This window comes from Pteropus vampyrus, unplaced genomic scaffold, assembly GCF_000151845.1.
Source record: "Pteropus vampyrus isolate Shadow unplaced genomic scaffold, Pvam_2.0 Scaffold228, whole genome shotgun sequence".
In the NCBI taxonomy this organism is placed as follows: domain Eukaryota; kingdom Metazoa; phylum Chordata; class Mammalia; order Chiroptera; family Pteropodidae; genus Pteropus; species Pteropus vampyrus.
Genome location: NW_011889009.1, coordinates 1,054,071 through 1,070,612, shown reverse-complemented (window position 1 = coordinate 1,070,612; position 16,542 = coordinate 1,054,071). Strand labels below are relative to the sequence as shown.

At 41.1% G+C, this 16,542-nt stretch overlaps 1 protein-coding gene across 1 annotated transcript in view; it reads left to right on the top strand.

Annotated features, from left to right (window-relative positions):
• Positions 1-1,056: 1,056 nt before the first annotated feature.
• The window catches only part of ITFG1 (integrin alpha FG-GAP repeat containing 1), a 123,444-nt gene continuing 107,958 nt past the window's right edge, over positions 1,057-16,542 (top strand). The window contains exons 1-4 of the mRNA XM_011373740.2: positions 1,057-1,129; positions 5,886-6,031; positions 7,239-7,296; positions 8,538-8,612. Of these exons, the coding sequence (XP_011372042.1) occupies positions 5,944-6,031; positions 7,239-7,296; positions 8,538-8,612 (221 nt within the window). The 5' untranslated portion in view covers positions 1,057-1,129; positions 5,886-5,943. The remainder of the gene's footprint in view (positions 1,130-5,885; positions 6,032-7,238; positions 7,297-8,537; positions 8,613-16,542) is intronic.

The window sequence follows — 16,542 nt, the reverse complement described above, 5'->3', positions numbered from 1 at the left end:
CAGACTCTTCGCCCTCCCCAGCTGCTTAGTGCTTCGTGCGCCCCTGACCCTTCCTGGCTTTGGCCAGTGCCCTAGTCTTCCAGATCTCTTCTTTCTTTGCCAAGTTGAGGTTTTGGGGAGTCCCTTGCTTTCACTATCACTAAACAAACTTTTTTTGTAAACCTCGGTGCTGACAATGGGCACTCAAGGGTCTCAGCATTCTTGAGTACCCTCAGAACCAGGTACTGTTTAAGGTCAAGGCCACCAAGGAAGAAGTGAAGTGCTTATGCAGAACTAGACTGACAGGATTGTGGCCCACATTTCTTGGGGCTCTTTGCCAGGACCCCAGAGCCGGGGGTAGACCCTAGATATTTTTCCTCTATGTTTGACTCCGTATGTTACAAAGAGAGTGCATACTGCTAAACCTCTACATACTCCATCCAAACTAGATACAGAGACTCTTCTTTTAACTTTAAAAGTGGCTTAATGTTTGATTAAACAGTTTCAAAAGTCTGTTCCAGTGAGTACTCATGGAGTTCTGAGAATGCCTCTTCCTGTGGGATGGAGCCACAAGAGGAGGGGCTTGGAAGCTTTAGCTTTTTCTGCTTAAATACTTAGGCATGTCCTTGTCACTAGTCAGACACCTACAGGAGCCCCTGTGTCCTTGGGGCGATGCATCTGATGAACTAAACAGCCTCACTAAAGGGCTGCGTCGTTAGGTTTGGGGAAGGCCAGACTTGACATATAGTACAGTTGTTAGAAGAATGTTCTTTATATAGTTCGTTTAAGTCAAGTGATCTGACTCCTGACGGAAGCTACTGACTTGAGTTTGTCTTGACCAACTACAATTTCCATGTTCATCCTAACTGTATCTCTGCTGCTTTGAACATTGAACTTGTGATGTATGGTTAGGAATCCCCATTCCATCCGACAGTACGACTGGCCTTGAGAGGGCAGATGAACTGGACTGAAAGAAAGTGTTCTCGTTGACAACAGTGCCCAGAAATTTCTTGTAACCACTGATTGGATGTCTTGCCAGGAAACGTTACTCTAATATCACATATTCGCTTCTTTTAGGAAATGATTTAATCGTCTTTTTGGCGGACCAGAACGCACCCTATTTTAAACCCAAAGTAAAGGTGTCCTTGAAGTAAGTATAAATGTATTTATTTCTTGTAGAGCAGTAATTAGTTTAATGATGGGTATGCAAGAGCTAGTTGGATTGTCTTTGAAGTCAGTTTTACTCAGCTGTGTTATGAGGTCTGAGTAGCTAATAATTTGCTTGGAAAAATAGTGAATGTACCAAAATTTAAAAATGATTTACTTTAAAAATAAATAAATATGTTTTGGTGGATTCAGGTTTGCTGTATAAACATTCTTCACTTCCACAGTCTAATATGCTTTTTTGAATGCATTCAGAATTGTCTGTCCCTCATCCCGAGTGTGCCCTTGGGAGCAGCTCACTCACAGGCTTATCAGGTCAACTGCGTTTTGTGGGAGGTGGAGGGAGGGGAGTCCTTTGCACTGGGGTCAAGGTCAGTCAGTGACCTCTTATGTTTTCTTTGTTTATTAACTGTTAGGTGGTGAGTGTTTAAGGTTGACTTTGAAGGAATTCAAATCAAGATGAATTTCGTAAATATGCAGATAATTATATTTTTATATGACTGGCATTTCGTAAAACACAGGGACACCCATCAGTTGTTTTGAAACTACAAGAAGCAAGGATTGATCACACTCTGGTTCAAGGAGGAAGAGATGAATCAGTGCAGGCTAAAGTGGCAGCTTCTAGAAAGTCATGGAACTTGAGCTTGACCTTAAGAGAAGTAAAATTTAGGTGAGGGCTTTCAAGTTGGGGACACAGTGTAAAGCGATGGCAATAAAAACAGTCCGTCCTGAAGAGGAGATAGAAAGATTTGCCTGATGGAAGTCGAGGGCGCGCGTGGGAGAGTTAGGGACGAGGAAGATGCGACCGGGGCAGATGAAAGACCTTCACGAGTATCAGGATGACTTTGACCTCGACCCCAAGAGAAGTGGGAGATCGTTACAGGTTCTCGTTTAAAGGAGAGGTGATGAAAACAGTATCTTAAGTGGATTTACTTGTTAACCATGTGCAGAATGAGTTGGTGTGTAGAAAGATCAAAGATTACTTAGGAAACTTAAATTTTTTTTAAGTTCCCATATGGGCAGGGTGTTCAGACTCTACAATATTTCATTTCAACTCAGATATATGTTTAAAAAGTGGCTTCGAGTTAGAACATCGAGCAAAAAGTTAGAAATGGAGAAACAGGAGCTTATCCCTCTTGAGAGATGTTCCTGAGTCAGCATGCTTGCGGGGTGGGGGCAGGGAGCAGTAGTTGTCAGTATCACGTTCAAGAAGTGAACCGCCTTCAGTGATTTTTCTTGGAAGATTGAAAGTTAAGGAAATTTATGGGAAATAAAGGACTTGAGTTTCTCTAAGTTAAACACACAATCCCAATTTTTTCTCACTAATGCAATGTTGGTTTGTATGCAGCGGGTTCATTCAGCATCTGCACTGTAACGTTGATGAAATGCCGTAGGCACTGAACTCGAGTTCCTATCGATCAGCCTCTGGCAAAACTGGTTCTTTTTCATGTTGTTTGGCTTAAAGTCAGAGAATCTGTCGAGGGTGTTAAGTGAGGACTTACTTTTAACATTTGGAAACTTGTTTTTATTTATTTAGAATATTTTTCAAAGTAAAAGGAACTACCCTTCACCTCCCCCCACCCCATTCCCCCATTCCTCTGTCAGATGCAATCGCTTTTAAAACTTAGAACTGTTTCTTCTTGTGTTCAGTTCCATATTTTAAAATACGTTTTTCACTGTAATTGAGTTATCTTCATCTCTTGGATTTTTTCTTAGGGTAGGTAAGGATTTACCATCTTTAAGTAAATCGCCATCATTTCCATATCGTTCCATCATATTTTTAGTTAAATCAGGCATTCTCGTCACATTTTGACCACGCGGATGCTGTGTACGTCAGTCCAGGTGGTCCGCAGTATTTCCGGTCTGTAGGGTTTTCCCTCCAGGACTGAATGATTGCTTTGTAAAAAGGAGATTGCATAGTTTTCTGTGCATCCATCTCCTTAATTCCTGTGCAGGTGTTTCCTCGCACCTGCCGTATACCTGTTGTGCATTTTTGTTTTCCCCGTTGAGTCCCCTGCCCCCCACCCGCCCTGAGTCATTCCCTGGGCCTCCTGCAGTTTCTGTTCGGGGACCTGCCCTTTGCTATTCTTTGCTGGGTCCCTGTCTCTTAGCGCCTTCGTTTGCTTCACTGGAGTGCATCATCCTTCAGGAAATTCCTGAGAAAGGCGTGTTTCGTGCCCTGCCAGGTCCAACGACTTTTCTACTCACTCTCAGTTCTTGGGTTAGCCCGTCGTCTGCTAGCTTCATCGTTGCTGTTTTAACACCCAGTGGTATTCTTGCTCCTCATCCTTCAAATGTGACTTGTTTTATTTTTAATTTCGGAAGCTATCAAGGTCCCTTCTTCATCCCTTTTGCTGTGAAGTTCAGGATGACGTGCCTCGGTGTAGACGGTTGTCCACTTCCCACGCTGGCATTAGTCGGGCCCTTCAAGCTGGGGGCTTTTTGAAATGTTCTTACGTTATTTCTTTGATAATTTTTTCGTTTCCTCTTTCAGGAATTCTGGTCAGTTGGTTATTGGACTCCCTGGGTCCATCTTGCATTCCTTTACTGTGTCTGTGTCTTTGTCATTTTGTTTTATTTTCCCTTCCGGGGGGGGGTTCTCAATTTTATCTTAATCCTTCTACTGAATTTCTTATGTTAGCTGTCATATTTTTTTAACTCCAAGTTTTTGGGTTTTTTTTCTTTCTCGTTGTTCTCTAGTCTTAGCATGCTGTTATTTTTGTTTGTGCTGATGGACATACTTCTCTTATGTCTTCCAGTATAATTTTGAAGTTCTCTTTCCCCTCTGTTTTCTGTTTCTTCCGATTCCTTATCGCTGTTTGTTTAGGTTCTCTGTACATTCATGGTTTCTTCAGAAGGCGAGGTGTCTGTTTCTACCTGAGAGTAAGGCACCGAAGAGCTCATTTGGAACCTCTTCGCATGAGCTCTTGCCTTGAGCTCCATTCCTGGCTGGCTGGCATCCAGGGACTAGGGTAGAGCTCGGGGCAAGGTGTCAAACTCGTCCTCTTATAGACTGTCCGCTAACTCCCTGTCTTTAACTTAAGGCCCAAACCTTACCTAAATTCTGCTGTAACTTAAATCTCCGCTGCCTGAAACTTCCCAGAAATAGACTGCTCGGTTTTCGCCTTGCTCAGCGAGAAGGTAAACGGACTGTCACTCACAGTACAGACTTGCAGTAAACCCGTCTGCAGCCTTGTGCCTCACTCTTGTCTTCCACTATTTCTGATGACTCCAAATTCTGAGCCTCTCAGGGTTTCTTCAGGGCAAAAAGCTTTACTTTTGGAGCCTTTTTCTCCAGGCACTTAAGAGTTTCCTGGCTGGCTAAATCAATTAGCATCCCTCCATATGCTATGTCCATTCGTGATCTCTGTGTCTAAATTTCCATCTAATTCGTTGTGATGTATTCCTATCAATTTCAGGGTACTTTTTCCTACTAATGAACAAGTATTACTGCCGAGCATGTGCAGTCCTGCAGATTCACATACAAACACGTACAGAGGTGTACGCCTTAGGTTCAACGTGTGGTTGCTGTATCATCATTTTTAAAGACAGGTCTTTTTCATGAAAAAGTTGAAGTATTATTGGATTCTTTGAGGAAACTGGCATTACCAAGAATATTTTATTGTCATGAGAATCAGTTTTAGGTGCCAACGCAACGATTTGAATTCCAGCTATTCTATTTAGCTGTTTAACACCAGAAGCAACCCAATCCCTCTAATCATCAGTGTCTTAAACTGTTCAATAAGAATAATAGCTATTTCAGGTAATGAAGATTAAATTATCAGATAATAGCCATTAAGCACTTGGCGTAATATCTGGGACAGAATAAGTAGATGCATTATAATAAAGCTGTAATTATATTTTTCTTTACACCTTTTCATTATTGTCTCCTTTTTCACTTTAAATAAAACCTGTGTGTGTGTGTGTGTGTGTGTGTGTGTGTGTGTGTGTATTTAGGTCCTTGTTGCTATTTAGAAAATAATGACCCATAATCTATTTGCAAACTTGCTTTCTTGCTATTTGCTTCAAGTAGGATTATGTATAAATTGAATTTAAGACATATTTTTTGGTTGGGTCACTCAAATACATTATGACAAGACTTGAGAATGTTTTAAGTTTTGAAGGTTAATAGAAATAATTTTAGAATTATTTTTAAAAATAAAAAATTAGGTAGATATATTTGGATAGCGTATTGCCAGCTTTAGTAAAAGGAACTTATTGTCCACTGTGAATCTTGAATAGCTTTCAGAAATAAAATGATTATTTTTTTTCACTGTGTGTTTGAAACCTGCATTAAAATCCAAAATTAAATATCTTATAAATAATCTCTCTTAACTGGTAAAACGACAGTGATACTCGTTGCTGCTTTAACGTTAACATTAACAGTCTATTTCTGGGAAGTGATACTCGTTGCTGCTTTAACATCCATTTGTTAAAAACACCGTCCAAATGTCTTGGCGTCCTTGACAAGAGAACCAAGTAAAAGGGCGACATCGGCCGATGCTTGAGCATAAAACTGAGCTTTCTCTTCATAAATTTCAGATTTGTCTTGTTTCTTAAGACTACTGTGCATTCATCCCGAATTCTTCTGTAGACCAAAGAGGCCCACATACATGAAGGCTGATAAGATTTTGTGAAATTTTAAATTCTGCATTGAAAATATTTTCGTGTGGTGCAAATATAAAGGTGTCTTTGTCTGTTATTAACTCAACTGGGTATCTTAAAATGCTTGTTTCTTTTAGGAATCACAGTGCATTGATCACAAGTGTAGTCCCTGGGGATTATGATGGGGATTCACAAATGGATGTTCTTCTGACCTACCTTCCCCAAAATCATGCCAGCGGCGAGTTAGGAGCTGTTATCTTCTGGGGACAAAATCAAACATTAGGTGAATATTTTTTAGGACTTTTTCATATTTATCACTGGATGTTAATAGAAAAATATGCCTGTATTCTGATGTGACTGCAAAAAAGTATTGTTCTGGATTCATTTCAGAAATGCAGTCCTTGAGTGTCTGTAACGGTCTATAAAAGCTTTGCTGAAAGTCCATTTTCTGATTTTTCATTTTCAACCCAGAACCGGTCTGGGGTCAATTCCAGAGAACAATTCACTGCGGCTCGCTTAAGGAAGAGCGAGGTTTATTAAAGGGTTTCGATGGCTTGCCAAATTATTGGGAGAGCTGAAGAACAGACTCTAGGTGGAACTTTCTGGAACAATTCCCAAAGCCTTCCAGGAAGCTACTGCCTTGTTACTATCAGGAAGTGGCCCCGTTGCACAACCACAGCCAGAATGCCACTGCACCTGCTGTGATTCTCTCCAGCAAACTGGGTGCCCTGCACCCTGCTTCTCACCACAGATTCAGCGATCAGACACTGAGACAGATGGGGCAGAAGCTCAGCTTCCTCACAGGCCCGCCTTCCGAAACGCAGTGTGTCTGTCTGATCGGCAACACTGTGTTTCATTCAGAATCTCAGGTGGAAGGATATTTGAGAAGGCTATTTTTGATTCATAGTCTCCCCAGTACAGGAAGCACAAGGGTGGAGTAGAGATTGAGTCTCGGTCTACCACATCCACCCACGAACCCCCAAGGCTTATCTGAAAAGCCAGTGGCTTATACCTAAAAGGACAACCTTGTCTTAGGGGCCAGATTTCAGGGTGGGGACGGAGTGGGGGTGTAGCTGTGTTTTCTGTGACATTTGGGAATACTTGCTCAATGAGCATCTGAAGAAGGAGCTTCTGCTTGTGTGCAAATAAGTCCAGTAATTTCACGTATATTGGCTTCTCTGCCCTGAAACCTTAATCGTCAAGTGTCTGGTGCCAAATTGTATATAAGGAAGACTCACCTTAGTGGTTTTAACATCGAAGCCTCAAACGGAAGTTATGTAGTGCTGGTCTTTACTGGAGAATGAATTCTCCCAATAATTTGTCTTCACAAACTTCACGTCCATTTAAGTTGGATTCGTAGTGTCTCGTTAATGGTAATAGTTGGAATTAATTAGAGATTAATCTAAGATTAAAAGCATATTTTTCCCTAAGTGTACATATCAAAAGTAATATAAAATACCTGATAACTTATAGATTTCCTTTCTTCACAGATCCTAACAATATGACCATGCTCAATAGGACTTTTCAGGATGAACCACTAATTATGGAGTAAGTATCTGCTCGCTTCCCTTTGACTGATCTTAAACTTACGAACGTAAAATGAAACTTTTCACGTAAGAAACCACTTTGCTTAGTAGTATTGACACTAAATTCACTCTCCCTTTCAAGCTGATAGGAGCCTGTACTCCAGATTATATGATATTTATTTGCCACGATGGATGAAAGAAAAAAATGAAATTCAGTATTTTGGAAAGAGGGAGGGATTTGTGATTTGTTTTTGTTCAGTAGCTTTGAATGTGTCTGTTATGGATCTGTGTCGATGCTAGCCATGTCATTACTCAAAGAATTCAGATAACTTAATTGTTTTTGGATCAAACTATTAGTGCTTAATTGGCAGATATCAAGGGTCCAAGGTTTCCTTCAGTTATGTAGATTCTATATTAAGGAGAAACTTTGGGCCATTTTTATAGCACTTAATGTTCATTTGTTTCCTCAAAATAGACTCGTAGCAGGATAAATTTAATCCAGAGTTCAGGATTTTTGATTATATGATAGAGATCATTTTGGAGACTAAAGCAATGAATGTATGACCACATTCTCGGCCAAAGCTGCCTCTCCTGCAATTATTAAAATCCGTCATAATATGAATAGGTCAGTGGCCATTGGAAGTCTAAACTGTCAATCCATGGATTAATCTTAAAGTCACTTAGCTTGATTTCTTTCACAGTTGTATGTTTTTTCATTGTTGTGACATTCAATGGCCACTTTGAATTTTTATACCAGCTAGGGATTGCTTCTGTGGGTTATTTCTCCTAAGTCCACCTAACTAAACAAGTTGCAACCTGATTCTGAAATGAGTGATGTCTCCTTATCACTCAGGGACAGGCTAGATCATGCAGAGGTTGCCGACAACCCCAGAGTTTGACAACCAAAGTTTATTTCTTGCTCACGCTACATGTCCGTGTGGGTCAGCTGCGGGCTGTGCCCCACATCGTCCCTCTGTGGGTCAGGCTGTCAGAGGCCTCATCCTCTGGGGAGCTGAATCATCTGAAACACGTGTTCTTGTCTTTGCCATGGCAAGCTTAAAGAGGGCTGGAGGGCCCCCTTACAAAACTTAAACGCTTGAGCCCAGAAATGACCCATGTCACTTCTGCTGACGTTTCATTGACAACAGATACTGATGAGCATTGTAATGCCTGCCACACCTCCCCAGGGTTATTTTTCTTCTAAAGCTAAGTTAGAGAGTTTAATAAAAGAGCTGCTTAATGTTTGTAATGTTTTCTTTTCAGCTTCAATGGCGATTTAATTCCTGATGTATTCGGTATCACAAATGAATCCAGCCAGCCACAGATACTATTAGGAGGGTGAGTAAACATGATCGGAACCATGTAATTATTCTGCTGTCTCTGCTGCAGGGACTGTGTCTATGTGAACTGATCGCTTCAACCACTGGGGAAGAACCCAACTCATTGCAAATCCATGTTCTTAAAAGGGTTTTGAACAGGCATTTGGTCAACTTACAAGCTTCCCCAAACAGTTTGGATCTGCAGCTGCTTTCTGTGGAGGGCCAGAATCTCTTTATCCCTCTGGAGATTAGAGTTGCAGACTTTACAGGTCCTCGTTTAAATATTGGTTTATTAGGTGTTTTTAGAATGGAAAAACTAATTTAAATAGGATGAATAGCACAGTCTTGATTGGATTCGCCACCTTAGCTGTGTCGGCTCCCAGACTTGATGATAAGCTTTGATCTTTTTTTCTTTTATTTGTTCCTGAGCAATTGCTAATTGCCTGTAAATGTAAACATTCCTTCTCTAAGCTCCGGAAACTTTTCCGTATGCTTCATCCTTGACCAGCATGTGTGCTAGGACTCTCGCTATTCTATTCAGGCACGCCCTTCATTCTTAAGATATAAACCACCTGGAATCTTGCAATTCAAAGACCTCCTCCATTTTAATTCCTCTAGACTTAGAATAGAAGTGGCCTCCTAACAAGAATTCATGATAGCAAGACACTTTTCACGATGCCTGCAACTTGGTTAATTTCTTTTGTATCTGATAAGGCAAAAATTTAGTTCAAGAATACAGAACACATTTATTTACCTTTTTGAATTTCCAACAAGTGCAGACAGGCATCTTTGTCAGTTTGTCTTCCCCAGGTACTTGGAAACCTAATGAATTTATCTCTTGTGATTTGGAAAAGTAGTGTATTTTTATGATTAGTTTTTGAAATGTGATTTATAGGCACACAAGTGAGTAAATTGTCAAAATTTAAAGTATTATGAGGAGAAACCCATATTTCCTCTCTCTTTCTGAAGATGTTCAATAAAGAATATGGGTGTTTTGATGTTATTCATAGTGACTTTTGAAAGACTTATTGTGAATCCTGAGTAAGAAACCTGTTTTTCCCCAAACTTCAAAAAATATTTGGAAGAGAACCCTGCCTTAGAGACCAAGTGGCTGGAGACTCTGCTTTGCCTTGTGTAGGAGGAGCCGGGTGTACGTCGGGGTGGGTGGGACGTACAGGCCACTCCTCCCAGGGCAAGCTGGGCTCCTTTGCCTTGGGAAGCTGGTCCTGTCCTTATCCTCAGAGACAGACCTGTGATTGAGAATGTCATGCTGACTTCCGGCCTGGTTTGTTTCCTGGTAACCTCCATTTTAGTCAGAGAAATACATGAATATCTTTCATATGATACAGTTTGACCTTTAGAAATTGTAACTTTTGAAACAGCTATTGTTGATAACTCAAAAAGTAAAATTTCTAATATCTTTGTGGGTTTTCTACTTAATCTATAAGAAACCTATTTAGAATATCATGTGATAGTGTTGTAGTTTATTTACTTGTTCTGAATTCTGTATTAGATTTTTTTCCTCTGATGACGCTTGCAAAACTAGCTTTTACAACTTACTCTGTCTAAAGACATGGTCACTTTTTTATGCATTATACTCTGGTATACTTCGGCATACTGGAGTAATACTCTGGTATTTTATGATATTTTTTATTTAAACTTCAGTAACAGTTTAAACAATAGTAGCTAACAGTATGGTAACAAGTTTTTATCCAAGACTTGTCCTGATGCCAAGTTAATGGAGATATATAAGTTGGCAGAAGCCTTGTTAGGGTGACTGTAGCCGGCAATGTCATGATTCAGACCCCGGAAAGCTGAGTGTGCCCCCACGAGAGCAAGCATCGATGTATTACTAAGACAAAAACGTGCTTAGTCATGTCAGTGTCATACGTCACAGACGTGCGTAGGCGCAGAAGGGGAAAAGCCAGCAGCATTGACGTGTTGGACTGCTCACCCGGCCTCCGTTTGGTCACCCCATCTTACCTCGCGAGAAATCTACCCGGCCTCAGAGCGCTAAGTGCCCCATGGGACTGTGCTGGGAAGCCCCTGGCTGTCTCTGGGCCAGCGCAGGCATGGAGATAGGTGCTCGCCCACGGCTTAGGCTGGCGTGGCCGTTTGGCTGCAGTGGCGGCGCAGCGGTCAGTCGCAGCAGGCAGTGGTCACAGGCAGAAGACTCCCTCGTAAGTGGTACAGTGGGGTACCGACAGGGACAGGAAGGGTGCCAGATCTCCCGCGGAGCAAGAGATAATTGCAGTGTGTTAGATGGTCAAAGGTAGACTTCAGTTTGCGCCTCAACCCCAGTTTATAATGGCTTGAAGTAAAGTAATAACGTGGCATGTTCCTTAGAAGTAGCACCTCGCTATTAAGGGTTAGACCTGTTCTTGCAGGCCGTGAAGTCACCGTTGATGGGCGTTTCCTGTAAAAGGGTATTGGAAGCTGATGCTGCTTAAGCTTTCAGAGTATTGTTTTTAGTACTGAAGTAACCTGTACCTGTAAATTTCATCAAAGCCAAATGTAATTTTCGTCGGTTCACATTTTCTGTGACTCCTGTGCTGAGGTCAGACCACTCTGGGTCAGGTCCACGCTGTATACCAGGGGATGCTACTGTAGGTGTGTGACAGGAAATACCTCACCGTACTCTGTTTACTCCAGAAGTGATGGCCCGAAAGCTCTGAATGGAATGTTAATGGTGTCGAAAGCAGCCATTTTTAACTGTTATGTGGGTGGATTTTTTTCCTCTATTATCAAAAAAAAAAAAAAAATCCCCTATTTTTTATTTATAGTTAGCTGCTCTCAATCCAGAGAAATAAATCCCTATTTTTCCAAGTAACCTTTCATCTCTCCTCACATCGTAACCAACAACTGATTTATTAAAGCACCCTTCATTTTTATTGCTGATTTTGTTTGTTTACTGATGCATTTCAGAAAATATTGCAGATATTTATCTTAATGGAATAATAATTTGATATTGTGTCACTTAACTCTATGATTCAGAAAGAATATGAAAATTATGCTGAGGTTATAACACAAAAGAAACCAAAAATCCTCAAGGCAGCTTTTAACTTTGTATCAGCATTAGTATTCATAATCTTAACCAAAATCGGTGGCTTTGAGATGATTCAGATTTTCTTAGAATTCCCTGAGCAGCCCCCTCCCCAACTCCCCTCATACACCATTTATACTTTGAACACTATTGTTTAAAAGAATGTATTAGAACTTGAGAAATAAGTTTTTTAGTGGTATTTCCATAGAAACACTGCATCCGTTTTTTAACTTTTATTTTTTCCTAAAGAAATTTTGTTATTGGAAAACATTTTATTCTCCCATTGTTTTTCACCTAATTTTTTTTTTTCAAAATTAAGCCACAGAAATAGTGAAAAGTTAGAATAAATTACTTAGAATTGTATATGCTGTGGTTATTTCAAGTGGTATTGTTACTTAAGCATCCATATTTTTATTTCCTGGAGCCCCCCCAGAAGCTTTTGGATAGTCAATTAAATGACTTATGAGTCCCTGGTGATTTATCATACAGCCTTGTTTTAGGTTCTGGTTGGCAGTGTTGTATATAAATGAACTTTTGTTTGTTTCTAAGTGAATGATTTAAGAATTCTCAAAATTTATTCACTTTGCTTTTAGTTAAATCTTATAATTTTTATGTGTATTCTTTGAAGTAATCATTCAGAAAGATATCTTCTTGAGAAAAAGCACAGTTTTATAGTTTCTGTGCAAAGAAATTCGATAGTAGCATTTTATCATGAATATCAATATTTAAGTGTCTCGATTCAGCATATTTCTCTTAGCATATATCATAGTTTTCTTTGAGGAGAAATCATTTTGTTTTATCTCATTACTATTTGGATTTGTGTTGAAAAAGCCCATTTTAAAACATGCTAGAATACCCCTGCACTATACACTTAAAAACGGTTAAGATGGTAAATGTTTTGTTATATATATTTTAGCACAATGAAAAAAATTGGAAAAAGAAAATCAAGCAAGCAGTGCAAACCCGACTTCGAGTAAGATTAGACTATGTTACCATTTCAGTTTAGAGTAAAATGCATCAGAACAGTTTATAATTTCCGAATATACAGGTTAAGTCATCTTTCGTTAGGTTCCTGTTGCAATTTTTTAAAGATACCCACGCTGTCAACAACGCCCCCACGAACTTGACTTTTAACAACCTAGAGGTCCGGTCCGGCCGGGTTCAGCCGGGTCCGCCCTGCGTGGCGGTGCGGGTTCGGCCGCGGGGGCGCGTCTCTCCCGCCCGCTGAGCCAGCGCGCCGGGCGCTCCTCTTAGGGGCGCTGTCACTGTCGCTCAGCCTTCAGGACAAGGACATAGCGGAAAGAAACCCCCTTTTTCCCTGTGGAACGTGAAGCATTCCTTCCGAGAGCCCCTAAGGCGTGCCGGGCCCAGCGCACCCCTCCGCGCCTGGGCGGAGGCCCGGGGTGAGCGGAGCCGGGGCGAGAGCCCCGGGCCGCCCCCAGCTCCCGTGCGCCCGTGGTCGGGAGAGGCCGCCGGCCCGCGCAGGTGTCCGCGTCGGCTGGGGACGCGGGACAAGAGAGCATCCTAAGCGAGCCGTCCCAAAGGGCGCTGGCCTCAGTCGCAGCGCGTCCCCACGGCAGACGCCTCGGGGTCCACGGGGCTCCCGGTTCTGTGCCGGTTCTGCCTTCGCGTCCGCGCAGCCGCAGGCCTCTGGCGGTGTCCCCCGGCTAGTGTGGACCTTCAGCCCAGGGGACAGCGTACCATGGGGCTCCCCCCGGGCCCGCAACCAGCCGCCGCACCCCGCGGGGCAGAGGACAGCAGAGGACGAGCGGGCCCGAGGACCCCACCTGCCGGCGTGGCGAGGCCGTCTCGGGGACGCTGCAGGGCAGTGCCCGCTGGCTGGAGGGGGACGCGCGCAGGGCCCTCGGGCAGAGGCGCCCTCCGCGCCCTGAAGCTGACGCCCGCGAACACACCTGTGCGCCCTGCAGCCTCCTGGCACGCGAGAGCCGGGGTCCTGCCCCTTCCCGAAGATCACTGATGCTGCCTCTCCCAGCGGGCAAGCAGCCCGGGGCCAAGCGCAGCTCTGCTGAAGGACAGCCTTCCCGGCCGTTCCCCTCGTCCGCAGGACCAGGCCCGCCGGGGCCACGCTGAGCTGCCCGACTCCCGAGGCGCTGGCGCGGCGTGTGCGGAGATTTTATCTCCGTGACTCTGCCTCTTCTGTCCCCTGACTGTTGTCAGAGACTCTGTTACTGTCGAGAGGGGCCCCGGGAGAACAAAGCCAGGAGCGTCCATAAGAAACACTGCATTCCACGAAGCGGGCTGTCCTTCACTCTCTCCCTAGGCCGCATCATTAACGCGAGGGACGACATTTCATGCCCCTGTGGTTTTGTTGCAAGTGTGACTGGAATGTTCTGTAGGCCTGCCAGACCCATGGATGAAGCGTCTACCTCCTTTCTTTCCTATTTCGTATGCATTTTTCTGTAATGTAGCTGAAACCTGTTTTATCAAATCATACCGAGATAATTCCATTTAAAAATCAAGCATCTTATTTTTTCTTATGAAATATTTACTATTTTCATTCTATTAATAGAAAATAAGTTTACATGCTGGCTCCTAAGCCAAATAATTTTTTGCACTATGTGCCTTCCCTGTATATTAAAGTCTTCAGAAAAATTTGTTATATCTAAAGAAATAAGAAAGAAATGGTATCATTTCTCCTTTTTATACTCAATTTTTACCTAAATACATCAAAAACCAGATCCCAGAGTCCAATATTTATGCACATTTACTGAAGGACTATAATGTCTTTTATAGTATTTTTTACATTATAAATTATTTTAGCTGTATTACATTGCATTGCTAGAAGTTCACCAATGATAAACAGCATGTTGCTTTACTACCTTGTTTTTATAACCTATTTTATAAAAATAGATAAATCAATTTTATTGGAATTTCATTATTTTAATCTTGACTGCTTTTAGTAATCTGTCCTGCAATATATATTCCGTACTTTACAGTTTTTATACTGTTCGTTGAAACACATATTAATATTCAATTTGAATTGAAAAAATGAGGTCATACTCTGACAGAAAATAACTTTCACTTGGAGATTGGTTTGACAGTGAGGATTACCTTTGCGAATTGGATCATATGGCAGACATTTTCCATAAATTGAATGAGCTAAATCAGCAGCTCTAAATTTTTCTTTTTACTTTTATTATGGAAAATTTTCAACATGCAAAGGTGAAGAGAATGGAACAGTAAATTTGTATATAATGCACCTGTCATCTAGCTATAGTGATCAGCTCTTGACCGGTCTTATTCCATTCACATCTTTTCCCTCATTTGTCTCTCTTCTAGCCTTCCCACCCTCACCCCCCAGACATTTTTAATCTACAGATATTCCAATATATATCTCTAAAAAATAAGGGTTTTTAAAATATGTATGTAATCATAGGATATTTATCATACCTGAAAAAACTAAGAATAATTTCATCATATCGTATTTCCGGGGAGATTGCAATGAAAATATATTAACAAGATTTCTTAGCATTTATATCTATAAAGATGAGTCAGAAGAGACTGTTGAATCCTGTCTCATCCTAGCAATATCATAAGGATGAATAAACTAATATATTTTAAAGCTCCATTCATCTGTTCAAAAAATGCAGTTCCAGTAAAATTTTACCTCTGGTTTAATGAGTTATCAAACTATATAATGTATGTTATTATCAGTTGTACACTGGTAGTCAAAATAACCTCAGAGGTTTTTTAAATGCTTGGCTACATAAAACCAATTAAATACCAGTTTTAATTTATTTACAATTTATGGACAAACAGTTCTTTGGAGACATATGCTAGAGTAATCACTAAAGACTTCCGCTATAAAAATATTTCATATAATGTTCTGTAAGAAAATGAAATAGAAGTGCAAGTTCAAGGATAAAGGGGAGAGATACAGTTAAAGAAGAGCTTGTTCATGCATTTCGTGTGTGTGTGGATGATGGTACCTGGTAACAACTCAATATGGTATTTATATTCCACTGGTCTCATCATTAAGAGTAATCATTTTGTCTTAAAATCTCACAATTCTAAAAGATTTGAAGATGACCTATTTTGTAGCTATTTAAGCTGATGAAAACAGATTATAGTCTTAGAAATGGACTTAAATCTGTTAAGGGATACATAGTTTTTCAAAATTCTTTTTGAGCCTCTCTGAGCACAGATATTTGAAGACCACTGGACTAAAGAACTAGGCAGCTTGAAGAAGCATGCTAGATCCATCTCCTAGTAGTTACCTTCACCTGGATATCTTAAATAATGGCAATTCAGCATAGGCAGATCATTGAAAAGTGGGTGGATTAGCAGTCATCTGAAAGAGGAGTTGCCGTAGGCAACCAAAAGCTGCAGTTGACATTAATTAGATTTAAATTTATTCTATGATAAATGCTGTTCTTTGAGATTAAGGGTGAAGCCCACAAATTAGAACACCTTGACATAATTATGTTTCCTGTGGGGGGAAGCTAATAACTGGAATTTTCCACAGAGGTCAAGAAATGTCAGCGAATTGACTCAATATGGCTCAGAACTAACTGCCCACTCTTTCATCTCTGCTGTTTCTTTCTTTGTAGTCAGAGCAGTTTGTATTTGTGGCCTTGGCCTTCAAATGGAATTGAGCATGTACATGAGAAGATTATAGCTTTTGCGAGTATAGTCGCTTGAAAAATACAGTATCTGCTTCTTCTTATTGAAAAACTGTGATGTGTGCAAAGAGCAGCGTTAAAGGTAGAAGGAGAAATGGATTTTATTTTGAACTATAAAATTTTAAACAGTCTAATTTAGACAACTATATATATATATATATTCAATTCTCAACCATCTTAAAATGCAGTACAGAAAGAAACAACAGCCTTTCCCCTCCCCAACCCCACCTGTGATAGATAATAGATAATAGATAAAAACACTG